We start from the raw sequence: 27,950 nt of genomic DNA on the forward strand, positions 1-27,950 counted from the left end.
GATGCATCTCCCCCTGCGACGGTATTACATGCTGAGGCTGATGGCCCCTGGATCAGATGATACATCTCCCCCTGTGACAGTATTACATGTTGGGGCTGATGGCCTCTGGATCAGATGATACATCTCCCCCTGTGATGGTATTACATGCTGGGCTGATGGCCCTTGGATCAGATGATACATATCCCCCTGTGATGGTATTACATGCTGGGCTGATGGCCCCTGGATCAGATGATACATCTCCCCTGTGACAGTATTACATGCTGGGCTGATGGCCCCTGGATCAGATGATACATCTCCCCTGTGATGGTATTACATGCTGGGCTGATGGCCCCTGGATCAGATGATACATCTCCCCTGTGATGGTATTACCTGCTGGGGCTGAAGGCCCCTGGATCAGATGATACATCTCCCTCTGTGACAGTATTACATGCTGGGGCTGATGCACCCAGAATAAGATGATACATCTCCCCCTATGATGGTATTACATGCTAAGCTGATGGCCCTTGGAACATGCTGGGGCTGATTGCCCCTGGATCAGATGATTAATTTCTCCCTGTGATGGTATTACATGCTGGGCTGATGGTCCCGTAATAAGATGATACATCTCCCCCTGTGACAGTATTACATGCTGGGCTGATGGCCCCTGGATCAGATGATACATCTCCCCCTGTGACAGTATTACATGCTGGGCTGATGGCCCCTGGATCAGATGATACGTCTCCCCCTGTGACAGTATTACATGCTGGGGCTGATGGCCCCTGGATCAGATGATACATCTCCCCCTGTGAAGGTATTACATGCCGGGGCTGATGGCCCCTTGATCAGATGATACATCCCCCCCTTGTGATAGTATTACATGCTGGGCTGATGGTCCCTGGATCAGATGATACACCCCCCCCTGTGACGGTATTACATGCTGGGCTGATGGCCCCTGGATCAGATGATACATCTCCCCCTGTGACAGTATTACATGTTGGGCTGATGGCCCCTGGATCAGATGATACATCTCCCCCTGTGAAGGTATTACATGCTGGGCTGATGGCCCCTGGATCAGATGATATGTCTCCCCCTGTGACAGTATTACATGCTGGGCTGATGGCCCCTGGATCAGATGATACATCTCCCCCTGTGAAGGTATTACATGCCGGGGCTGATGGCCCCTTGATCAGATGATACATCTCCCCCTGTGAAGGTATTACATGCCGGGGCTGATGGCCCCTTGATCAGATGATACATCCCCCCCTTGTGATAGTATTACATGCCGGGCTGATGGCCCCTGGATCAGATGATACACCCCCCCCCTGTGACGGTATTACATGCCGGGCTGATGGCCCCTGGATCAGATGATACATCTCCCCCTGTGACAGTATTACATGTTGGGCTGATGGCCCCTGGATCAGATGATACAGCAATAGGAGTCTGCACATCTGCCATAGGGTCCTCAGTCTGGTCTCTGCCGGTCATCGGACGTGTCTCAGGTTTAGGGTCACCGGGATCAGGGGCTAGATTCTGTATGTAGGGGGAACAAATTTAAGAGATTCACGCCCTCTGGATCATTCTTTGTTATGAGTGCTAAGTTCTCTCTCCAGAGTGGATCGTTCTTGTGATTCCTACTCTGTCTACAGGGCCAGAGGTCAAAGATTTATGCAGAGTCCTGATTGACCCCCAGTAACATTTCATTCATCTCCAAGGTGCCTGTATGATCATCTCTGGCTCTCCGGTAAGTGCTGGGAGAGGGGGGCTGCAATGATTGACTGCTATTGCGGGATGGTGGGGAGGGGTCTCTTCAATATATAGCGGTCAGTGGGGGAAGATCTTCCTGCAGTATATGACAGCCAGTGGGGGAGGAATTTCTGTAGTTTACGGTTGTCAGTGGAGGGTTAGGGTTCCCTGTGCAGTATACGGATGTCAGTGGAGGGGTCCCTGTGCAGTGTATGGCTGTTGGTGGAGGGGTCCCTGTGCAGTGTATGGCTGTCGGAGGAGGGGTCCCTGTGTAGTATATAGCTGTCGGTGGAGGGGTCCCTGTGCACTATATGGATGTCGGTGGAGGGGTCCCTGTGCAGTGTATGGTTGGTAATATGGGGGGCATTATTGTATTTATGTGCAATAAATCTCGGTGGGGATTGTTAAAATTTTACTTTGGGGGTCCAAGAATTTGTTGCTGTTCTGGCTCTCAGTGCGGCCTATAGTCTAGAACAGGGCTCTGTATATAAAGAGAAGGGGACTGTATGTGGTCAGTATATCACAGGACCAGCCATGTGTACATGTAATTGCATGATATATGTACACATAATAATATGCAGAATAGATTGATGTACCTTGGCCGGTCCTATCCCTTTAGCCTGCTGTAATATCTGGTTATCCTACAAAGAATGTAAAATTCAGAATATGTATAACCGCAACTTCCTGTGCAGCCACGTAGATCAGCCTACGGGATCCAGTATACAGTACGTGGCATCTGGGGTGTATTGGGAGGTATCACAGTTCCAGTATACAGTACGTGGCATGTGGGGTGTATTGGGAGGTATCAGGCTTCCAGTATACAGTACGTGGCATGTGGGGTGTATTGAGAGGTATCAGGGTTATCAGTATACAGTACGTGGCATCTGTGATGTATTGGGAGGTATCAGGGTTCCAGTATACAGTATGTGGCATCTGGGGTGTATTGGGAGGTACCAGGGTTCCAGTATACAGTACGTGGTATCTGGGGTGTAATGGGAGGTACCAGGGTTCCAGTATACAGTACGTGGCATCTGGGGTGTATTGGAAGGTATCACAGTTCCAGTATACAGTACGTGGCATCTGGGGTGTATTGGGAGGTACCAGGGTTCCAGTATACAGTATGTGGCATCTGGGGTGTATTGGGAGGTATCAGGGTTCCAGTATACAGTACGTGGCATGTGGGGTGTATTGGGAGGTATCAGGGTTCCAGTATACAGTGCGTGGCTTGTGGGATGTATTGGGAGGTATCAGGGTTATCAGTATACAGTACGTGGCATCTGTGATGTATTGGGAGGTATCAGGGTTCCAGTATACAGTATGTGGCATCTGGGGTGTATTGGGAGGTACCAGGGTGCCAGTATACAGTACATGGCATCTGGGGTGTAATGGGAGGTACCAGGGTTCCAGTATACAGTACGTGGCATCTGGGGTGTATTGGGAGGTATCAGGGTTCCAGTATACAGTACGTGGCATGTGGGGTGTATTGGGAGGTATCAGGGTTCCAGTATACAGTACGTGGCATGTGCGGTGTATTGAGTGGTATCAGGGTTATCAGTATACAGTACGTGGCATCTGTGATGTATTGGGAGGTATCAGGGTTCCAGTATACAGTACGTGGCATCTGGGGTGTATTGGGAGGTACCAGGGTTCCAGTATACAGTACGTGGCATCTGGGGTGTAATGGGAGGTACCAGGGTTCCAGTATACAGTACGTGGCATCTGGGGTGTATTGGAAGGTATCACAGTTCCAGTATACAGTACGTGGCATCTGGGGTGTATTGGGAGGTACCAGGGTTCCAGTATACAGTATGTGGCATCTGGGGTGTATTGGGAGCTATCTGGGTTCCAGTATACAGTACGTGGCATGTGGGGTGTATTGGGAGGTATCAGGGTTCCAGTATACAGTGCGTGGCTTGTGGGATGTATTGGGAGGTATCAGGGTTCCAGTATACAGTGCATAGCATGTGGGGTGTATTGGGAGGTATCAGGGTTCCAGTATACAGTGCGTAGCATGTGGGGTGTATTGGGAGGTATCAGGGTACTTGTATACAGTGCGTAGCATGTGGGGTGTATTGGGAGGTATCAGGGTACTTGTATACAGTGCGTAGCATGTGGGGTGTATTGGGAGGTATCTGGCTTCCAGTATACAGTATGTGGCGTCTGGGGTGTATTGGGAGGTATTTGGCTTCCAGTATACAGTATGTGGCATCTGGGGTGTATTGGGAGGTATCTGGCTTCCAGTATACAGTATGTGGCATCTGGGGTGTATTGGGAGGTATCTGGCTTCCAGTATACAGTATGTGGCATCTGGAGTGTATTGGGAGGTATCAGGGTTCCAGTATACAGTACGTGGCATGTGGGGTGTATTGGGAGGTATCAGGGTTCCAGTATACAGTACGTGGCATGTGGGGTGTATTGAGAGGTATCAGGGTTATCAGTATACAGTACGTGGCATCTGTGATGTATTGGGAGGTATCAGGGTTCCAGTATACAGTATGTGGCATCTGGGGTGTATTGGGAGGTACCAGGGTTCCAGTATACAGTACGTGGCATCTGGGGTGTAATGGGAGGTACCAGGGTTCCAGTATACAGTACGTGGCATCTGGGGTGTATTGGAAGGTATCACTGTTCCAGTATACAGTACGTGGCATCTGGGGTGTATTGGGAGGTACCAGGGTTCCAGTATACAGTATGTGGCATCTGGGGTGTATTGGGAGGTATCAGGGTTCCAGTATACAGTACGTGGCATGTGGGGTGTATTGGGAGGTATCAGGGTTCCAGTATACAGTGCGTGGCTTGTGGGATGTATTGGGAGGTATCAGGGTTCCAGTATACAGTGCATAGCATGTGGGGTGTATTGGGAGGTATCAGGGTTCCAGTATACAGTGCGTAGCATGTGGGGTGTATTGGGAGGTATCAGCGTACTTGTATACAGTGCGTAGCATGTGGGGTGTATTGGGAGGTATCAGGGTACTTGTATACAGTGCGTAGCATGTGGGGTGTATTGGGAGGTATCTGGCTTCCAGTATACAGTATGTGGCGTCTGGGGTGTATTGGGAGGTATTTGGCTTCCAGTATACAGTATGTGGCATCTGGGGTGTATTGGGAGGTATCTGGCTTCCAGTATACAGTATGTGGCATCTGGGGTGTATTGGGAGGTATCTGGCTTCCAGTATACAGTATGTGGCATCTGGGGTGTATTGGGAGGTATCAGGGTTCCAGTACACAGTACGTGGCATCTGGGGTGTATTGGGAGGTATCAGGGTTCCAGTATACAGTGCGTGGCATGTGGGGTGTATTGGGAGGTATCAGGGTTCCAGTATACAGTACATGGAATGTGGGGTGTATTGGGAGGTATCAGGGTTCCAGTATACAGTGCGTAGCATGTGGGGTGTATTGGGAGGTATCAGGGTTCCAGTATACAGTGCGTAGCATGTGGGGTGTATTGGGAGGTATCAGGGTTCCAGTATACAGTGCGTAGCATGTGGGGTGTATTGGGAGGTATCAGGGTTCCAGTATACAGTGCGTAGCATGTGGGGTGTATTGGGAGGTATCAGGGTTCCAGTATACAGTGCGTAGCATGTGGGGTGTATTGGGAGGTATCGGGGTACGTGTATACAGTATGTGGCGTCTGGGGTGTATTGGCAGGTATGACAATCAGTGATGGTATGGGGGGGAAAGTGATCATGAAGAACTCGTTACAAGGACTGGAAGCTGAGCACTGTCTGCCGGATGGGAGGTGGTTTTGGTAAGACTTAGTGGCGTTATGGATCAATGTTTGAAATAGCGGAGCGTTGGTCCATAGTTAAGGCTGTAGTGTGCGCTTTGCGTCAGTCACGGGAAACCTACACAGCCTAATACCAGTTATCTAACATGGTGTCTGGTGGATAATTTGTATAATATTTATGTTCCCCCATATACTGTGAGTATTATATACACACATACTGATGATCCACCACATTATCACCAGCTGCCTGATATGCTGATGCCCCCCCCCCTCTCTATATATACCGCTGGTGCCCTGCAAATACTCTTATAATTTACATAAATTTATATATTAATCAAAGTGCAGATTTACTGTATTGTTACTGACTTCAGGTTTCTATTGTGGAAAGTTTCTGCTCATTTATAAACCAGGATTCTGGGAGTTCCTGCTCCTCAGTCATTTTATACTTAATAATGGAAACCTCTAATGAGACTGAAATAGAAGCAGAAATACAGGAGCATTTAGCGATTATTCCTATACAGTAACCTATAAGCCTCTGTGTGGACAGTACAGGCGTTTGGCATTCTTTGAAAATTTTTTTATTTCCTTCCATATTACAAACATTAAATTGGAACAATGGCATCAATTCAAGTATAAAAATGAACCCAGAGTACTGAGAGAATCCAGATTCACCCAGTCGCTGAACTTGGCGGCAGCAGGGTATCATGGCGACGATCCTCACCTGCAAGGAACACACGGAGACCTGTTACCTTCCTGTAGAACCGATGTATCGCTCCTCACTTTCTCTCCCTCTTGGCACTATGGGGCTAATTGTCATATATGGATCTCAATGTCCTGGGAGCAGAATACATTTGTGTGTCAGTGGAAACGGACCTGATTGGCGCTTCCTCTTTGGTTTGGGATGAATCACTGGAAGGTCTAGCACTTGCGGTGCCTGTGACAATACTTTACAATGATCTTATTTGGAAGCAGCCGATAAACTGGAGATTGTCATCTGGTTTTTCCTTCTGTCCCAAATTCAGGGAGACAAAGCGATCCTTACCGCAGAGAGATACAGGATTCCACCACATGGCTCTGTATTCAGCACCAATCCATACCGCGGAGAGATACAGTATTCCACCACAGCGCTCTGTATTCAGCACCAATCCTTACCGCGGAGAGATACAGGATTCCACCACAGCGCTCTGTATTCAGCACCAATGTATATGTAACCAAGTTGACAGTAGAAGTGTTTCATGTAAAGGATATATTGTAAACAGAAGTGTGTGAGGCTTCCCTGCACTGTACATTGTCTCATAGCTGTCTTACATGGCACTCCCTATCCTGGGCTTTGTTATGTGACTCCCCCTATCCTGGAGCCTGGTCTGTCCTAGGTGGCGCTCCCTATCCTGGAGCCTGGTCTATCTCAGGTGGTGCTCCCTATCCTGGAGCCCGGGCTGTCTTAGGTGGTGTTCCCTATCCTGGAGCCTGGTAAGTGTTATGTGGTGCTCCCTATCATGGGACTGTTTCAGGTGGCGTTCCCTATCATGACGCCGGGGCTATTTCAGGTGGTGCTCCTTATCCTGGAGCCGGGCTATTTCAGGTGGTGCACCCTATCCTGGAGCCGGGGCTGTTTCAGGTGGCGCTCCCTATACTGGAGCTGGGGCTGTTTCAGGTGGCGCTCCCTATCCTGAAGCCAAGGTTGTTTCAGGTGGCGCTCCCTATCCTGGAGCCGGGGCTGTTTCAGGTGGCGCTCCCTATCCTGGAGCCGGGGCTGTTTCAGGTGGTGCTTCCTATCCTGGAGCAGGGGCTGTTTCAGGTGGCGCTCCCTATCCTGAACCACAGTTGGTAATGGACCCATCATCCACTGATTATATAGTGTAATTTTTGTGTAAGCAGGAAAAACAAATGCTCATGTTCTACTGTCCCGATTTGGCGCTGGTCCCATGTCCGTACGCTCCGCTTCCCGACATCCAGTCTAAGCTCTGCCCAACTCGCTGATCCACTTTTTCAAATTTGTTGTAATGCGGAGTCATTGCTGCTAAAATTAAGGGTTTTTTTTTTTTGCATTACCCCGCACAGGTAATGGGCTGTTAGTTGCATGGACCTAGTTAGTGTGATTAGTACAGCTTCGTTATCCTAGCCAGCAGTTTCCATTGTAGAGCCAGAGCCTTGTAGGTGAAATGTCTCCAGCAATCAGGAACAACCTTCAAGTCCTATTATCGGTAAACAATCCCACACTGCCTGTGGCCACCAGTCCTCTCCGGAGGAAGGAAGAAGCTGCTGGTGGGAAAGGATTTGTCCATGGGATTAGGGAAACGAGATTTCAGCCAGGTGGGCCATCGCCTGGCTCGTGTTAATGGATGACTGCATCCTACCATGGCCATCCCACGTTGGCAGTGTTGGCCAATATTAGGCAGAAAAGTCTTTGACTCCTTTGATAAATGAGGCATTGCGGAAGTCAGACCGAAACCACAGGTCACAAAAAGTCCCCTCTGTCCATTAGGCCTCACTGGTACCCTCACTCGGCCAAATGGGGTCATTGAAGTCTTGGTCTGTCAAGTTCACGGTGTATGGGACATCGATGATGTAGCTGGTCAGGTCCCGCTGCCCACTGGATGTGCGCCAGGAGTTTAAAGGGCGAAGGGAATTCTTGAATCTCTGGGAAGATAAAGCAAACATTACACATGAACCAGTTCTGAGCTCTGCTCTGCTCGCCATCCCTAGACCCAAGTTCAGAAACTTATAAGGTAAAGGAATAATAACTCCTCATCATATCTATAACTCATTGTATCCTTTACATGAGGACAGGCCACCAAATGGTCCCATTTACAAATATAGCCAGACAAACAACTGAGACCATTTAATTAATTTCAGCAAGCAAGGACACCCCCGTGTAGTTGAAAACTGACGATTTAAGCATCAAAATATTCCCCATAGTAGAAAAGAAAACAGAAACTTTCCTGCATTGGGATGAATTATACAGTGAAGGACCCACAGGAGGGATTAGACCTGGTCCAGTATCTGCTTCATGGCCAATCTCTCAGTCATTAGAGGTGATCTCCTGCTGGGAGAAGGTTTTACATCATCCCTTCCACTTCATGGCCCTGATATGGCCAAACCGTGTTACCCAGAAGGAGCAGAATAATGCACTGAAGCTGAATAAGCAGCAGTGACTATATGTTGGTTCCCCATGTTACTCTCACACTGTGCTGGCATGGTCTGAGAGCCGCAGCATGGTCTCCTCAATAGCCGCCATCCCTGTTACCACATTGGTCCACAATGTCTGCGTACCCTCTTTTTGCATGCGACTATCACAAGCTGCAGATATGTTTTAAGGATATCCATGCTTGTGCGCAGATGGTATAATCAAAATGACTGAGGTACTAATTAAATCCTCTGTGCACAAGTATGGATATCTTTAAAATGTGGACTGAGTAAAGGAACCACTGAGAGACCGTATAGACTGCCACCTACTGGCTGAGCTGTGCAACTGTCCTGTGTACACCCCATTACCCTACAACACAGGTTCTCAAACTCGGTCCTCAGGACCCCACACAGTGCATGTTTTCCACATCTGTTCACAGAATTACAAGTGAAATAATTAGCTCTACCTGTGGATCTTTTAAACTGTGTCAGTGAGTAATAAATACACCGGTGCACCTGCTGGGTGACCTGGAAAACGTGACCTGTGTGGGGTCCTGAGGACCGAGTTTGAGAACCACTGCCATACAAGGTCCAATATGTGACATAGAGGGAGTCTTCAGCTAGGACTAAGGGCAAGGTTTCCGCCCTGTGTATTTTCAAGTAGGGATGGGCATCGGACGCCAGGCATCAAATGGTTACTGGGCGGCTAATTCATTTTTATCTGAAAAATATTTCCAAGATCAGACCCTTTCTCACCCTGGATGCTACTAAAACCCTCACACACTCACTGGTCATCTCCAGATTGGACTACTGTAACCTCCTCCTAGCTGGCCTCCCCAATTCCCATCTCTCTCATCTCCAGTCTGTCCTCAATGCTGCCGCTCAGCTCATCTTCCTCTCCAAACGCTCTACATCTGTCTCCCCTCTCCTACTAGCCCTACACGGGCTCCCCTTCCATTTCAGAACCCAATTCAAGTTTCTCACACTCACTTACAAAGCCCTCACCCATTCCTCTCCCATTTACATCTCTGATCTCATCTCCCTCCACTCTCCTGTCCACCTTCTTCATTCAACAAATGCCGCCTCTCATGCCAACTGATTACTTCCTCCCACTCCCGCCTCCAAGATTTTGCCTGTGCTGCTCCCCACCTTTGGAACTCCCTCCCTCTCCCCATCAGACTCTCCACCTCTCTACAATCCTTCAAACGGGCTCTCAAGACCCCAGTACTTCATCATAGCCTTCCAGCTCTCATCCTGACTTGCTGCTACACGCTCCTTCCTCCCTGTCTACCCCATCTGTATCACACCTGTTTTTCTGCCCCTCCCCTTTAGAATGTAAGCTCTTACAAGCAGGGCCTCTACTCTCTTGTGCTTCTCCTTACTCTACCTTCATCTACTTCTTACTCCCCACTAGGGCACCTGAAACTTGGTTGCTCATGCTCTGTTGCTTATCTGGGTGTTCTGGTCGCTAATTTAGCAATGTATATTATCCATGTCCTGGTCCTGTATTGTATTGTACTGTAAGTCACTGGTCACCTATTTGTTTATGTACTATGTAAGGCGCTGCGGAACACTTGTGGCGCCATATAAATAAATGATAATAATAATTCTGATATCAGATCAAACTATGCGATGGGTAGTAGCCATTGTATCTAAACCATTAGAAGAACCAGACCTCCCCCACTATACAGGTCATTAGGAGATAACAGCCATCACTAACCCTGATACAGACCACATACAACCCCATGTACTCACGTCTAGCAGCGTCCCGGACTGCTGGAAGATGGCCACCCCGGCCCAGATGGGAATCTGGATGCAGCACAGGGATCCCATACATATACCTAGTGCCTTGCCCCAGCGCGGGTACTCGTAGCGACCGTAGCGGAGCGGAGTGTTATACATCTCCAGGAAGATGTAGAACAGAATAAACTGGGGAGACATCAAATAATAATCTATAACTGGGCTGGATTGTTACACAACAAATGTAATGACCTCACACATAATATAGAGAGTTCCACCCAATGCAAGCACCAACTCCCCACACATATACACATCGGTATAATAACCATCAGTACCAGACCCCGTGTATCACATCCATAGGGGGAACCCAGCCGCCAATTATGCGGTTACCCATCGGCAATCGCAGAATCACGTTTGGAAATTAGCGGTTTAGAAAAAAATTTCAATAATAGATTTCTAATTTTTGGGACTAATATTGTCGCCTCCTGTTTAAACAAAAAAAAATAGTGATTTTAATCTAAAGAGAAAGTAAATTTCCATTAAGAAATAATAATGTAATAATAATACATGTGTAATTACAGAATAATGCAGTGAGTTTGTTAGAGATTATCTGCCTGTAATGTGCTCAGTATCTCACATATATGAGGCTGGGATTTGTGGTTCCACATGTCTCCGGGCCCTAACATTACGTTTTACTTTATTAAATAGCAGGCAAATAAATAAGAGTATAAATCTGGGAGCCCCAGGGAGAGAATGATCTTAGAGGTAACTTGGTTAGAATGTAATAAGTTCATGGAACTCTAATTTGGTAACTTGTTAACTTACAACCATTAAGATGTAAATAAATCCTGATGGAATAAACTTCAGAACGTTTTATAGGAACTAATTCTCCATTATGTCAGGATGCGGCCTGGGATCGGCCGCTACTCACCTCTGCACTGGCGTCTTGGGCTTAGGTGTCCAGTCACTGGGAGTGGAGGTGAGTGGTATCTGAGTATTCTCCCTGGGGTCTGCTAGGGCTTCCGTGCATGCATCCTGGTTTCCGGGGTGCCAGGTATGGATGCATCCATGTTGGTCCATATCACCTGACTAGTCTCTCCCAATGATAGTCCTGTGGTCACTCAGCTGATCCTCTGATCCAATGATCTGCCACCCAGGGGTATTTAAGTCTGACTCCAGGAACAGGAAACTGCTGTTCAACTTCACTGTTCCAGTGTCTATGATTCCCACCAGTGTTGCTCTGTGGTTTTTCCTTCAGCCCACTTACAGTTTCTTGTATTAGCTTCCATGCTAATACAAGAAACTAATCTGCTAATCTAGTCTGAGACTTTAGCTCTCTCACAGTACTTCAGTGTTTTTTGTCTTTTTCATGTGTGTCTTTGTATATGTGCTGCTAGTTCTATTGCAGCTTCTCTGTGCTACCAAGGTGTCAGATTTCCTGCTAATCACTAGTCAGCTCCCAGATGTACTTCTCTCTGTGTTTTCTGTGCAAATCAGCACCTGGATATTTAACTATTCCCAGTCCATGCCTTTCTTCTAGCATTCAGATCCATCTCCAGAGTTCAAGCATTCTGTTCACCCCTAGTGTTCTAACATTTAATATAGTCTTGGTCTTCTGCCATTCCCAGGTACCTGTCCAGAGGGCCGTGACCTGCTCACTTGGTGCGGCGAAAACCAAATCCCAATTGGAGGGGTCAATGGAGAAAACTACCAAATGAGTTAGACTCCGCGCCTCTGGGCAGGTCTAGCCAAACCTGGGTTTGGCCACAACTAGGAGACCTAGTTACTGTCACTTCTCTAGTCATCCGAACCCCCCGGCTCACCATCCTCCACAGAGGAACACTTGCACCAGATCGTGACACATTAAGCCAAATGGTATCCTTTGGGTCAGTCTGTTATTTCACACACTGCATATGAGACACTCCTGGCTTCCTCCTATCTGCTGAGGGCATCCAATAGTGCATTTTAGCAAAGGGATCACACAGGATTAGAGTAAATGCCCGTACTGATACACTTCCAATGACCCGGCATATAATTACCGGCTCCTTTAGTGTGACCAGCCCTTTACACGTTTCCCCACCTTACTGCTTCCTCAGAGGACTCTTCAGGGGCTTCCTCAGAGGACTCTTCAGGGGCTTCCTCAGAGGAATCTTCAGGGGCTTCCTCAGAGGAATCTTCAGGGGCTTCCTCAGAAGACTCTTCAGGGGCTTCCTCAGAGGACTCTTCAGGGGCTTCCTCAGAGGACTCTTCAGGGGCTTCCGCAGAGGACTCTTCAGGGGCTTCCGCAGAGGACTATTCAGGGGCTTCCGCAGAGGACTATTCAGGGGCTTCCGCAGAGGACTCTTCAGGAGCTCCTTCAGGGGCTTCCTCAGAGGACTCTTCAGGGACTTCCTCAGAGGACTCATGAGCTTGTTTCTTGCTGTTGCAACATTTACTAATCAAGTTACCTCTAAGCTAATTGTACCTTCATGCGCATGCTCTACTAATCCTAACTGGAGAGTATAGTGATTACACTGATGTGAAAGTTGGGAACGTGTATGTTCTAATTGTGCCTGTGTTACACCGGCCGTTTGTTATACGTCATTCTTTTAAAATAATTTTCTATAATGAATGTTACCTGACAACCAGCTTCTTTTTTCTTATTATTGCTTATTAACAGAGGTTGGAGTATTCCCGTAAGTAGAAGCTGCAGGTGTCAGAGTGATAGAAAGTTGGCGCTTGGTACTTTTATTGTTTGTTAATTAATCTATTGCAGTGTGGACCCTGCAATACATAGACCCCTACACCCCCTCCCCACCTATCACCGTGCTGCTGTACAGGGATAGGCGCAGGACCTGCCCCAGCTTTTACCCCAGAACGTGAGTATTCTCCGTCTATGCACTGGTCAGTACATCGTCATTGCCAGGATGGGGAGAGATCACCCAGGAGTTTTATAAGGGGAGGTCTGGTCTTTATGGGGTGACAGACACCGTATCCCCCACCCCGAGCACTATGCAGTAATGAGGGGGACACTTACCAGCAGCAGGACCGGGGTACAGAAGACCCAGCACACCTTGAAATACACCAGGAATTTGGTGCTCCATGTGGGGCATCTAGAGACCATGTCCACAATATCCTGGCAGAACTGATTCACACCTGGGGGACAGATAAGTCACATGAGACCCGTTCAATACACGCACCCAAGGGGGATCATATTACATGTATGTAATAACACAGCTCATCCCGATAACGTGTATGTATGTAAAGATCACATTACATCCCCTTGATGTGTGGCTGGAGAACAGACCCACATGGCTAAAATGGAGGCAGCGGCAATGATAGGGTTAACCCTCGTGCCGCGGCCCCATTTCAGAAGTTAGACGCCAATGAGTACGCTATGTGTTTAAAAATGTATTTTATTTGGCTTATGTTATTCGTCGCAGGCCCAGATCACCTCCAGCGATGCAGACGGTTATCCCCTGGTTCATTGCAGCGGGGGATTGAATATAAAGTGCCGCTGCAGCTGGGACATAGTCCTGGGCAGTAAGGCCGCGTACCGACCGCTATAGACAGAGCGCCCAGCTCCCAGCACTACAGGGTGGCTGCGCTGAGTGGCCAAACGCTGGAGGACTGGGAGAGCCAGCTCCCGGGACCACAGCACAGAGAAGGGAGGGTACAGAGTGATTGCAGCGCTGCCTGCACTGAGGGCCTGATTCAGGTTGGTTCGCACGCACCCCGCTCGCTGCGAAAATATGCTTATGAATGCAATCGCACGGCAATATGCTTATGAATGCAATCGCACGGCAATATGCTAATGAATGCAATCGCACGGCAATATGCTAAGGAATGCAATCGCACGGCAATATGCTAATGAATGCAATCGCACGGCAATATGCTAATGAATGCAATCGCACGGCAACCACAGCTCTATACCAAGACGCCCATCACTGTATAAAGCCGCCCACTTCCCTTTACATGCATCCGCAAGTCAGCGAAAACATCGGTAACATTGGAACTTTCCGCACAGCTGTGGGTGACCTGACCCTACCTCACAAACTGCTAAACTTCCTGTCACCATCTAGACCTCTGCCAGCCTATGCTATCGCAGATGCTTAATTATGCACGCCCATGTAAGAGCGTTCAAATGCACAGGCACACCTGCGTTCCACTGACCACCCCCCATCACCACCCTCAAACAGTCACTTCATGTCAATCACCATGTGAAGACTCTGGGCCTGATTCAGAGCCAGACGCTCTGACCAGAGCGCTCGCTCTGAATCAGTGCCCTCCTACCTGAAAATGGAGCGGCCTCCTGGCACCTCGCATAGCTGTGGGTGACCACCCACAGCATATGCGAGCGGCCAAAAAGATGGTCGCGATGGTCAAGACCATCGCGACCATCGGGCTTGCGACGAGACCCTGTGGTAGGGTCTCGCTGCTGCAAGCCCAGGAGTAATTTTGGCTCAATCAGAGCCAAAATCACTCCCACTGACATCACTAGTGATGTCAGTGGGACCGGACTCAGACGGTAGGCATTCCCATGGGAACGCCTCCGTCTGGCAGCCACGCCCCCAGCACGCCCACCAAAGGGGGCGTGCTGTCACTCTCCATCGACAGCACGCCCCTTTTGGTGCGAGACCCATAGCGACGTATTCCTCGTCGCTCGCCAGGTCTCGCGCATGCGCACGACGGAGCTCCCACACACAACATCGACCCGCTTGCGAGCGTCCTTTGCTCGCGAACGGGTCTGAATGACCCCCTCTGCGTGCTCACTGTGATCGCTTCCCCATCACAGTGGCCGGTTCGCGCACCCCATGATGCAATTTATACGCATGCGTATAATGCAAACATTGGCTGGCTGCGTGCGAACGCAGCCTTGCGATCCAAACTGAATCAGGCCCTGAGTGCACAGATGGGAGTCTAGCAGGGATAACCATCGATAGCAATCATCGATGGTTAACTGTTGATGGTTTTGCCATTGATGGCAGAGAGCAAATGGTTCTCTGCCATCAATGGACGAGTGAAATCCATGATTATTTTTCGTTTCTTGATGGGATGGAGCTTATCCCCGTCCCCGGGTGGCCAATAAGCCCCACCTCAGCAATAAGCCCCATCCCAGCAGCAATGGCCATCAAGGGATGGTTTTTGTGTCATTAAAAAAAACAGAGATATATACATTCAAATGTGATCATTAGTATAATGTCCCTCCATTGGTAATAAGGCACAATGATCCCTACGACTACATGCATTGTCTGAAAAGTAGTGTGATTTCATAAACACGTAGATCTTACTGACTGCTTTGTGGCTCATTTGCATTTGGATGTAATTCAATTTTATATGACACGCCTCTCAGATGTAGCAGGACACGCCTCTCAGATGTAGCAGGACACGCCTCTCAGATGTAGCAGGACACGCCCACTTTACCGCCGCGCTCACAGGTGCTGCTTTCACAATCTCCCTGACATGCTTTTTCAAAAGTAGGTAAGTATGGTATTAATCTTTGTGTTCTGGAGAGACTCCTCATAGGTCAGCCCTTCTAGCTTACTTTCCTGACTGGAACCAATACAGATGGATGGTGTCCAATATCTACGTTCTTCAATCTCAGTGTCTGGTTAAGACAAAGAGGGCTCCCCAGTCAATTCAAACCTTAGCCAAGTATATATTGCATATATCTTCTAAGTAAATAAACCTTATCTGCTTAAAACTATATACAGGGCTTAAAGTGGTCATGGAGAGGTGGTGGAACTCATCTCTCCCGCCACTTACTCCCCCCCCCCCCCCCCTCCAGGCTAGTCTGACAGTCCAAAACAAGTGTGAATACTGAGCCTGATTCAGACCCAGTGACAAGCGCTGTGCGCTCGCAACCGGGTCGATGGTGGTGCGAGACCCGGGTAGCGACAGGCACTCCGTTGCTCTGGGTCTCGCAACAAAGGGGGCGTGCTGTCGATGTTGAGTGACAGCACACCCCCTTTGGTGGGCGGGCCGGGGTAGTGGCTGCCCAAACGGAGGTGTTCCCATGTGAACTCCTCCATCTGGGGCCGGCCCCACTGACATCACGAGTGATGTCAGTGGGAGAGATTTCGGCTCTGTTAGAGCCGAAATCTCTCTGGGGCATGCGGCAACGAGACCCTACCACAAGGGTCTCATCACAAGCCTGATGGTCGCGATGGTCTTGACCATCGCGACTATCTTCCTGGCCGCTCGCTCTAGCTGTGGGTGGTCACCCACAGCTATGCGAGCGGCCAGGAGGCCGCTCTAAAAAAAAAATAGCCTCGCCCTGATTCAGAGCGAGCGCTCTGTCATAGCGTCCGGCTCTGAATCAGGGCCACTGTTACATGCACATACACACACCTGGGGGCTATTACAGTGTGAAATACATTTTAGATTTTTTTTTAGCTCTCCTGCCATCAAGAGACTACAATGTTAGATCACTTATAAAGTGGCTCTCTGTCTGTGGGGCTTCTGTGCAGGGACGAGGTGAAACTAGTTCCTCCTACCATTACAGGTTACAGAACTCAGTTCCACCCCGTTCCTGCCCACTTTAACCCCTGCCTATATATATATATATATATATATATATGTTGTTATATACAGTACCTATTGTTTATCAATAAACTGCAGTTCTTTATAGATTCTTATAAACCTGGTTCTGTGTGCATTTACTCAGTCTTGACCCATTTTCAATGATAGAAAGTAGTAACCCAGTGTTGACAAAGTTTCAGCTTATTACACATGCAGCCCTGTCCTCACTAACACATCACTCATCTCCTGATATACTCTGTGCTGCTGGGGACCCTGCTCCTCCCACTATATAACTCTCAGTCTGTGACTTCCTCCTGCCTCCATTCCCCTCCTCACATCATGTCACTGCCCCTGTCACATGCAGCCCTGTCCTCACTAACACATCACTCATCTCCTCATATACTCTGTGCTGCTATGGACCCTGCTCCTCCCACTATATAACTCTCAGTCTGTGACTTCCTCCTGCCTCCATTCCCCTCCTCACATCATGTCACTGCCCCTGTCACATGCAGCCCTGTCCTCACTAACACATCACTCATTTCCTGATATACTCTGTGCTGCTGGGGGACCCTGCTCCTCCCACTATATAACTCTCAGTCTGTGACTTCCTACTGCCTCCATTCCCCTCCTCACATCATGTCACTGCCCCTGTCACATGCAGCCCTGTCCTCACTAACACATCATTCATCTCCTGATATACTCTGTACTGCTGGGGACCCTGCTCTTCCCACTATATAACTCTCAGTCAGTGGCTTCCTGCTGCCTCCATTCCCCTCCTCACATCATGTCACTGCCCCTGTCACATGCAGCCCTGTCCTCACTGACACATCACTCATCTCCTGATATACTCTGTGCTGCTGGGGGACCCTGCTCCTCCCACTATATAACTCTCAGTCTGTGACTTCCTGCTGCCTCCATTCCCCTCCTCACATCATGTCACTGCCCCTGTCACATGCAGCCCTATCCTCACTACCACATCACTCATCTCCTGATATACTCTGTGCTGCTGGGGATCCTGCTCCTCCCACTATATAACTCTCAGTCTGTGGCTTCCTGCTGCCTCCATTCCCCTCCTCACATCATGTCACTGCCCCTGTCACATGCAGCCCTGTCCTCACTAACACATCACTCATCTCCTGATATTCTCTGTGCTGCTGGGGCCCTGCTCCTTCCACTATATAACTCTCAGTCTGTGGCTTCCTGCTGCCTCCATTCCCCTCCTCACATCTTCTGTACACCTTCTTTCTAAACTGACCAAGCTCTTCTCTATGGTATCACATGTGGAGCTATGGATGCAGATGTAGACCAGACAGCAGGAAAGCAGAAATGTAAATCCCGGGCTGATCTCGCCCCCAGTGTAACAAGCCCTCCATCCTCCTGTCAGTATCATCTAGGGGCGGATTGGGCCGCCGGGAAACCGGGGTACTTCCCGCTGGGACGGACATCTCTGTCATTAGCAGCCCCGTCAGGGCCTTCACTGCTGTGGCCGCGCATGTTAGAAGCGGCGGTGGAGAAGCCGAAGATCATGTCAGACGTCTGGGCCGTGCAGACAGCACGGTCTCTCAGGGCTACCAGTAACACTGCCTTGCAGTTACCTCTCCCCACCACCAGGTGTCTCACTCCAGTGTGGCCTCCTCATTAGACAACACAGCTTGTGCATAGTCACTGGCTGAACTCCTGCTCTTCCATCTGAACACGCTGGAGGAGCAGTGAGACCAGGATTGGATAAAGGCTGGTAAGGTAAGTGACCCTCTGGGGAGGCTGAACACAGCTGCCAGTACACACACACACTGATATGTTACATTGCTATTATATAGAGGAGAGGGAACAATACAGTGATATAAAAGGGGGAATACTACAGCCCCCAGCACACACTGATATGTGGTATTATTATTATTATATAGGGAGAGGGGACTGTACAGTGATATATGAGGGGGAATAACACAGCTCCCATCAAACACTATGTGGTATTATTATATAGGGGGGGAGAGGGGACTGTTCAGTGATATATGAGGGGGAATAACACAGCTCCCATCAAACACTGATATGTGGTATTATTATATAGGGGGGAGAGGGGACGGTACAGTGATATATGAGGGGGAATAACACAGCTCCCAGCACACACTGATATGTGGTATTATTATATAAGGGAGAGTGGACTGTACAGTGATATATGAGGGGGAATAACACAGCTCCCATCAAACACTGGTATGTTGTATTATTATATAGGGGAGAGGGGACTGTACAGTGATATATATGAGGGGGAATAACAAAGCTCCCAGCACACACTGATATATGGTATTATAATTATATGGATGGAGGGGACTGTACAGTGATATATGAGGGGGAATAACACAGCTCCCATCAAACACTGATATGTGGTATTATTATTATATAGGGGGGAGGGGACTGTACAGTGATATATGAGGGGGAATAACACAGCTCCCAACACACACTGATATGTGGTATTATTATATAGGGGAGAGGGGACCGTACAGTGATATATGAGGGGGAATAACAGCTCACATCACACACTGATATGTGGTATTATTATATAGGGGAGAGGGGACTGTAAAGTGATGTATGAGGAGGAATAACACAGCTCCCATCAAACACTGATATGTGGTATTATTATATTGGGGAGAGGGGACTGTACAGTGATATATGAGGGGAAAGAACACAGCTCCCAGCACACACTGATATGTGGTATTATTATTATATAGGGGGGAGGGGACTGTACAGTGATATATGAGGGGGAATAACACAGCTCCCAACACACACTGATATGTGGTATTATTATATAGGGGAGAGGGGACCGTACAGTGATATATGAGGGGGAATAACAGCTCACATCACACACTGATATGTGGTATTATTATATAGGGGAGAGGGGACTGTAAAGTGATGTATGAGGAGGAATAACACAGCTCCCTGCACACACTGATATGTGGTATTATAATTATATGGATGGAGGGGACTGTACAGTGATATATGAGGGGGAATAACATAGCTCCCATCAAACACTGATATATGGTATTATTATATAGGGGAGAGGGGACTGTACAGTGATATATGAGGGGGAATAACACAGCTCCCATCACACACTGATATATGGTATTATTATATAGGGGGGAGGGGACTGTACAGTGATATATGAGGGGCAATACTACAGCCCCCAGCACACACTGATATGTGGTATTATTATTATATAGGGAGAGGGGACTGTACAGTGATATATGAGGGGGAATAACACAGCTCCCATCAAACACTGATATGTGGTATTATTATATAGGGGGAGAGGGGACTGTACAGTGATATATGAGGAGGAATAACACAGCTCCCAGCACACACTGATATGTGGTATTATTATTATATGGATGGAGGGGACTGTACAGTGATATATGAGGGGGAATAACACAGCTCCCATCAAACACTGATATGTGGTATTATTATATAGGGGAGAGGGGACTGTACAGTGATATATGAGGGGGAATAACACAGCTCCCATCACACACTGATATGTGGTATTATTATATAGGGGGGAGGGGACTGTACACTGATATATGCGGGGAAATAACACGTCTCCCAGCACACACTGATATGTGGTATTGTTATTAATATATAGGGAAGAAGGGAACTGTACAGTGATATATGAGAGGGGGGGGGGACACAGCTCCCAGTGCACACTGATATGTGGTATTATTATATAGGGGAGAAGGTACTGTACAGTGATATATGAGGGGGAATAATACAGCTCCAAGCATACTGATATGTGGTACTATTATTTTATAGGTGACATGGGACAGTACAGTGATTTAGAATGGGGAATAACACAGCCACCAGCACACACTGATATGTGGTATTAATATTATATTGAGGTGAAGGCACTATACAGTGATGTGAGGGTGAATAAAAAAGCCCCCAGCATACACTGATATGTGGTATTATTATTATTATTATTATTATTATTATTATTATATAGAGGAGATGGGATTGTACATTGATAACTGATGAAGAAAAAAACTGCTTTCGTCTCTCTTTCTATCTTTCTCGCTTGTTTCTCTACCTTCCCCAATCTCTCTCTGAGATTTCTTGCTGCCTCTCCTCCACTTGCCCCCTATATACCATCCGATCCATTTAGATATGTCATCAGATCCTGCCCCCTTCGCAGACTCCAACTCCTCCCATTTAGGGCTGCTGCAGAAATTTCCCGGGCTGGCTTTCCATCCCAATCCACCCCTGGTATCATCTTCTGGTTTGGCGCTTATAATTCATGGATAGAACGTGAGCTCAGCAAACCCACCATGTCCTTGTTCCCAATATCATCTGTATTTTTTGTATGGTTTAAAGACCACTATGGATGTGGTCCAGGTACTTACCATAGAAGAAGGCTATACCGAGGCACATGAAAAGAGTGATGATGATTAGGCCAAAGCTGGTACTGTATGAATCTATCAGGGTGAACCAGTAAATGCCGCCCTGCGGAGGAAGAACAGAGTCTAATATGGTCATGTCTACAGTATCACTTCACCAATGAGTACCAGTCACATACCCCAGGCTATCCGACTCATGGTCTTCTGTCACCTCTGTGACCAGCAGCAGCCCCATCATATGTCCTAGCCCCCTCATCTCCTGATACATTCTCTGGGATCTCACCTCAGTGACAAGCAGCAGCCCCATCATATTTCCCAGCCCCCTCATCTCTTGGTACATTATCTGGGATCTCACCTCAGTGACCAGCAGCAGCCCCATCATATGTCCCAGCCCCCTCATCTCCTGGTATATTCTCTGGGGTCTCACCTCAGTGACCAGCAGCAGCCCCATCATATGTCCCAGCCCCTTATCTCGTGGTACATTCTCTGGGGTCTCACCTCTGTGACCAGCAGCAGCCCCATCATATATCCCAGCCCTCTCATCTCCTGGTACATTCTCTGGGGTCACACCTCAGTGACCAGCAGCAGCCCCATCATATATCCCAGCCCCCTCATCTCCTGGTACATTCTCTGGGGTCTCACCTCAGTGAGCAGCAGCAGCCCCACCATATGTCCCAGCCCCCTCATCTCCTGTTACATTCTCTGAGGTCTCACCTCAGTGACCAGCAGCAGCCCCATCATATGTCCCAGCCCCCTCATCTCCTGGTACATTCTCTGTGGTTTCACCTTAGTGACCAGCTGTAACCCCATCATATGCCCCAGCCCCCTCATCTCCTGGTACATTCTCTGGGGTCTCACCTCTGTGACCAGAAGCAGCCCCATCATATGTCCCAGCCCCCTCATCTCCTGGTACATTCTCTGGGGTCTCACCTCTGTGACCAGCAGCAGCCCCATCATATGTCCCAGCCCCCTCATCTCCTGGTACATTCTCTGGGGTCTCACCTCAGTGAGCAGCAGCAGCCCCACCATATGTCCCAGCCCCCTCATCTCCTGTTACATTCTCTGAGGTCTCACCTCAGTGACCATGGGCAGCCCCATCATATGTCCCAGCCCCCTCATCTCCTGGTACATTCTCTGTGGTTTCACCTTAGTGACCAGCTGTAACCCCATCATATGCCCCAGCCCCCTCATCTCCTGGTACATTCTCTGGGGTCTCACCTCTGTGACCAGAAGCAGCCCCATCATATGTCCCAGCCCCCTCATCTTCTGGTACATTCTCTGGGGTCTCACCTCTGTGACCAGCAGCAGCCCCATCATATGTCCCAGCCCCCTCATCTCCTGGTACATTCTCTGGGGTCTCACCTCAGTGACCAGCAGCAGCTCCATCATATGTCCCAGCCCCCTCATTTCCTGGTACATTCTCTGGGGTCTCACCTCAGTGACCAGCAGTAGCCCCACCATATGTTCCAGCCCCCTCATCTCCTGGTACATTCTCTGGGGTCTCACCTCTGTGACCAGCAGCAGCCCCATCAGGTAGAAGAACAGACACAGAGCTCCCAGGAACATTGTCTTCCTCTTCCATTCCTTGAGATATGGGACCTCATCCAATATGGCAGTCACGATCCCCTCCATGTTCCCAAACTTATTGGGGAGAGAGAGCATGGAGTAAGTGACACAGAGACCACCACCAGACCCCTTTATATGTATATAAGTGATAGAGCAATGATGCGTGTGAGAGGTCCCTCACTCATAGTGGACAGAAAACTCCACATCTACTGGCCAGATCCTACTGATACGGTGTTGTATATAGAACCAATGGTGACTGGGCTATTAAGGAAGGGGAAATACAGCCCGTGGGCCACCAGCCATTACATATTATAGACATATAGATAGTATAGACATACGATGCTCTAAGGTTATTAACAACAAATTCCAATATATCAGATAAGTCATTTGCTAGTTTCTCACAGGTTATATTATAGTAAGATAGCAATTAAAAAAAACCTCTGTGAGCTCTTTACTGTGGTTGGATGCAGGAATCTTAGGGTGCACTCAGTGAGTCTACTTACCAGAGTGTCCACTCCTAGAGTGAAGAGCATCAGAAAAAACAGGATGGACCAGAAGGCTGAGCCAGGCAGGAGTGCAAGGGCTTCTGGGTAAGCAACAAATGCCAAGCCAGGACCTACCAGGACAAAAAGGCGGGTTACCCGGATGCTGCCAATGTACGGGATAGGGGGCGACAGTATGTATACAGCCTATATACCTCATTATCTGTACTGCTCATCAATAATAAAACACCAGCGTGATAATAATAATTATATTTATATAGCGCTATTCTCCAAGAGGGCTTTCATCCAAATACTCTAACATTAGTCTGCGACATCTGGTCCAGGGACTCCACCTTCACTGAACATGGACATATAACGTAATGAGGATTCCCATCATAATGATGGTATAGTAGCAGACTGGTACGTCATCCAGCATGTGCCTCATCCAAATTAGCGTCAGTGATGCCCAGATATTGGTGACAAATCCTGCGAGACCACCAGGAGGAGGGTCATGGATCAGGGACAGCTATTCCCTAAGAAGAGGTCACTGCCAGGTTAATAATCAGAGGTTACCGCCATAATATATTGTGCGTTCTTACCGGAGTCCGCCACCTCGCCCACCGGAACCTGCTTTTTCCAGGCCATGTGACCCAAGATAGAGAAAATGGCAAATCCCGCGAAGAAGCTGGTGCAGCAATTTCCGATGGCGATGACCAGGGTGTCCCTGAGTGACAGACAGACAAGGGGTGAGAGCCAGAACACACGGGCCACCGCGTCACTGCATCAAAATCACTGCGACCGTCCGAACGTCGCATCGCAAAACCCATGAAGGACATAGAATTCTGTAGCGGGAGAGAACCCGGAGGCCCATCTGGTCTGTTCCGCTTGCTTTTTGCTGGGGTGTCAGATTTTTGGGGTTTGCATGTTATTATGTTGGGACTGCTCTGTAGTAGCCAGGAGAGAGTGAGGTGGTCAGTGGGCTCTCCCGGCTTTAGTGTCATGTGATGGTGAGGGCCACAGGTTGGGGCATGGTGGGCATGGTCTGCCACCTCTGGTACATTATCTGGTGAATAACGGTCCTCTACCCAGATCTATTATTATATCGTCACTCACCTGATAACGTTATTATCAAACTTATTGTACGAGGCCATAGACAGCAGTCCCCCAAAGCCGATCCCCAGGGAGTAGAATATCTGGGATGCTGCATCGTTCCACACCTGTAACATAGGGAGCAAAGATCCCAACAGATCAATGCATTTGGAGACACAAACGTAGGGATATCTGCTGCGATGCCTCTTTAGTGCACTTGGGGGATCCTTAATATTTGCAGTTATTATATGGACGATAGAAATAGGGTAATTTATACAGTACATGGTAAATACCTGAGCACTCTTCAGTCTCTCCCAGTCGGCCGACAGGTAGAATCTCACCCCGTCTATAGACCCCTCCAGAGTCGCCCCCCGTATGATGAGCACAATGAGGACGAGGTACGGGAAAGTGGCTGTAAAATACACAATCTGGGGAGAACATAAAGAGAATAAACCTGAATCCATCTGCTTATGTACTCAATATGCTACAGAGGAATATTATATACATGGGTGACGTCTATCCCTCATCTCCGAGGGCCAGGCAGGTAACTGCCACTCGTAGGGCGAGGTACCAGATCAGGGTATTGGGCTGATAGGGTGATGGGTATGATGGGGATAGTAATGGTGACGGTGGATGGGGGTGATGGACGTGACTGGGATAATGTAGCGAATGACAGAGTAGATGGTGATTATGGGGTAATAAAGGTGATAGAGATAATGGGGCGCTTAGGATGACATGGGGTGGTGGTGAGGATTTGGATTATGGGGTCGGGTAATGGGGGTGAAAGATGACTTAGGTGATGGATTTGACAGGGGTGACTGGTAGAACAGGGGTAATAGGGGGAACCAGGATAATGGGGGTGACAGACTCACCTTCCCAGAGCTGCGGATTCCCTTTAAGGTGCAGAGAAAGATGATGATCCAGGCGGCCAGCAGGCACAGAGCAAGTTCCCAGCGCACGGGACCCGGATCACTGAGACCAGAGCTGTGTACAACTCCCAGCACCTTCTCACTGCAACCAGAGGGGGCGTCAGATTACAGAGAGCAGAAAGGAGCTATGGGGGGGTGACTCCGTTATCTGCGATGCACCATGGGGTGCGCCTGTAGCGGTGGCGACAGAACTCTGTGGCGATGTATCCTCGATCATTTTATCTCGCACCCCACAGGGGACACAGGAAAAGGAGCAAAGATCCCTTAGCGCAATAAGCAATAATGTGCAGGTGATGTCCAGCAGCACATCGCAGAGGATCGGAATCATCCCCAAAGACAGGGCATCATATGCAGCACATCGCAGAAGATCGGAATTATCCCCATAGACAGAGCATCATATGCAGCACATCGCAGAGGATAGGAATCATCCCCATAGACAGGGCATCATATGTAGCACATCGCAGAAGATTGGAAATATCCCCATACCTAGACAGAGCATCATATGCAGCACATCGCAGAAGATAGGAATCATCCCCATAGACAGGGCATCATATGCAGCACATCGCAGAAGATCGGAATCATCCCCATAGACAGAGCATCATATGCAGCACATCGCAGAAGATTGGAAATATCCCCATACCTAGACAAAGCATATGCAGCACATCGCAGAGGATCGGAATCATCCCCATACCTAGACAGAGCATCATATTCAGCACATCACAGAGGATCAGAATCATCCCCATAGACAGGGCATCATATGCAGCACATCGCAGAGGATCGGAATCATCCCCATACCTAGACAGAGCATCATATGCAGCACATCGCAGAGGATCAGAATCATCCCCATAGACAGAGCATCATATGCAGCACATCGCAGAGGATCGGAATCATCCCCATAGACAGGGCATCATATGCAGCACATCGCAGAGGATCGGAATCATCCCCATAGACAGAGCATCATATGCAGCACATCGCAGAGGATCGGAATCATCCCCATAGACAGAGCATCATATGCAGCACATCGCAGAGGATCAGAATCATCCCCATAGACAGGGCATCATATGCAGCACATCGCAGAGGATCGGAATCATCCCCATAGACAGAGCATCATATGCAGCACATCGCAGAGGATCAGAATCATCCCCATAGACAGAGCATCATATGCAGCACATCGCAGAGGATCGGAATCATCCCCATAGCTAGACAGAGCATCATATGCAGCACATCGCATAGGATCGGAATCATCCCCATACCTAGACAGAGCATCATATGCAGCACATCGCAGAGGATGGGAATCATCCCCATAGACAGGGCATCATATGCAGCACATCGCAGAGGATGGGAATCATCCCCATAGACAGAGCATCATATGCAGCACATCACAGAGGATGGGAATCATCCCCATACCTAGACAGAGCATCATATGTAGCACATCAGAGGATCAGAATAATCCCCATACCTAAACAGAGCATCATATGCAGCACATCGCAGAGGATCGGAATCATCCCCATAGACAGAGCATCACATGCAGCACATCACAGAGGATCGGAATCACCCCCATAGACAGAGCATCATATCCAGCACATGGCAGAGCATCAGAATCATCCACATAGAGCATTATATGCAGCACATCGCAGAGGATCGGAATCATCCCCATAGACAGAGCATCATATGCAGCACATCGCAGAGGATCGGAATCATCCCCATACCTAGACAGAGCATCATATGCAGCACATCGCAGAGGATCGGAATCATCCCCATAGACAGAGCATCATATGCAGCACATCGAAGAGGATCGGAATCATCCCCATACCTAAACAGAGCATCATATGCAGCACATCGCAGAGGATCGGAATCATCCCCATAGACAGAGCATCATATGCAGCACATTGCAGAGGATCGGAATCATTCCCATAGACAGAGCATCATATGCAGCACATTACAGAGGATCAGAATCATCCCCATACCTAGACAGAGCATCATATGCAGCACATCGCAGAGGATCAGAATCATCCCCATAGACAGAGCATCATATGCAGCACATCACAGAGGATCGGAATCATTCCCATTGACAGAGCATCATATGCAGCACATCGCAGAGGATTGGAATCATTCCCATAGATAGAGCATCATATGCAGCACATCGCAGAGGATCGGAATCATTCCCATAGACAGAGCATCATATGCATCACATCGCAGAGGAATGGAATCATCCCCATAGACAGGGCATCATATGCAGCACATCACAGAGGATCGGAATCATCCCCATAGACAGAGCATCATATGCAGCACACCACAGAGGATCGGAATCATCCCCATAGACAGAGCATCATATGCAGTACATCGCAGAGGATCGGAATCACCCCCATAGACAGAGCATCTTATGCAGCACATTGCAGAGGATCGGAGTCATCCCCATACCTAGACAGAGCATCATTTGCAGCACATCACAGAGGATCGGAATCATCCCCATAGACAGAGCATCATATGCAGTACATCGCAGAGGATCGGAATCACCCCCATAGACAGAGCATCACATGCAGCACATTGCAGAGGATCGGAGTCATCCCCATACCTAAACAGATCATCATATGCAGCACATCGCAGAGGATGGGAATCATCCCCATAGACAGGGCATCATATGCAGCACATCGCAGAGGATGGGAATCATCCCCATAGACAGAGCATCATATGC

At 48.6% G+C, this 27,950-nt stretch overlaps 1 protein-coding gene across 1 annotated transcript in view; it reads right to left on the reverse strand.

Moving 5' to 3' along the window:
* Positions 1-6,040: 6,040 nt before the first annotated feature.
* The window catches only part of LOC148480778 (sodium-dependent proline transporter-like), a 128,539-nt gene continuing 106,629 nt past the window's right edge, over positions 6,041-27,950 (reverse strand). Inside the window, exons 6-15 of the mRNA XM_088453874.1 lie at positions 25,199-25,337; positions 24,620-24,754; positions 24,351-24,454; positions 23,837-23,961; positions 23,259-23,371; positions 22,696-22,830; positions 21,196-21,295; positions 13,332-13,450; positions 10,331-10,504; positions 6,041-8,089 (exon numbers count right to left, since the gene is read on the reverse strand). Of these exons, the coding sequence (XP_088310000.1) occupies positions 7,931-8,089; positions 10,331-10,504; positions 13,332-13,450; positions 21,196-21,295; positions 22,696-22,830; positions 23,259-23,371; positions 23,837-23,961; positions 24,351-24,454; positions 24,620-24,754; positions 25,199-25,337 (1,303 nt within the window). The 3' untranslated portion in view covers positions 6,041-7,930. The remainder of the gene's footprint in view (positions 8,090-10,330; positions 10,505-13,331; positions 13,451-21,195; positions 21,296-22,695; positions 22,831-23,258; positions 23,372-23,836; positions 23,962-24,350; positions 24,455-24,619; positions 24,755-25,198; positions 25,338-27,950) is intronic.

Source organism: Taudactylus pleione, unplaced genomic scaffold (assembly GCF_031769625.1).
Source record: "Taudactylus pleione unplaced genomic scaffold, aTauple2 ptg000597l, whole genome shotgun sequence".
NCBI classification, from domain to species: domain Eukaryota; kingdom Metazoa; phylum Chordata; class Amphibia; order Anura; family Myobatrachidae; genus Taudactylus; species Taudactylus pleione.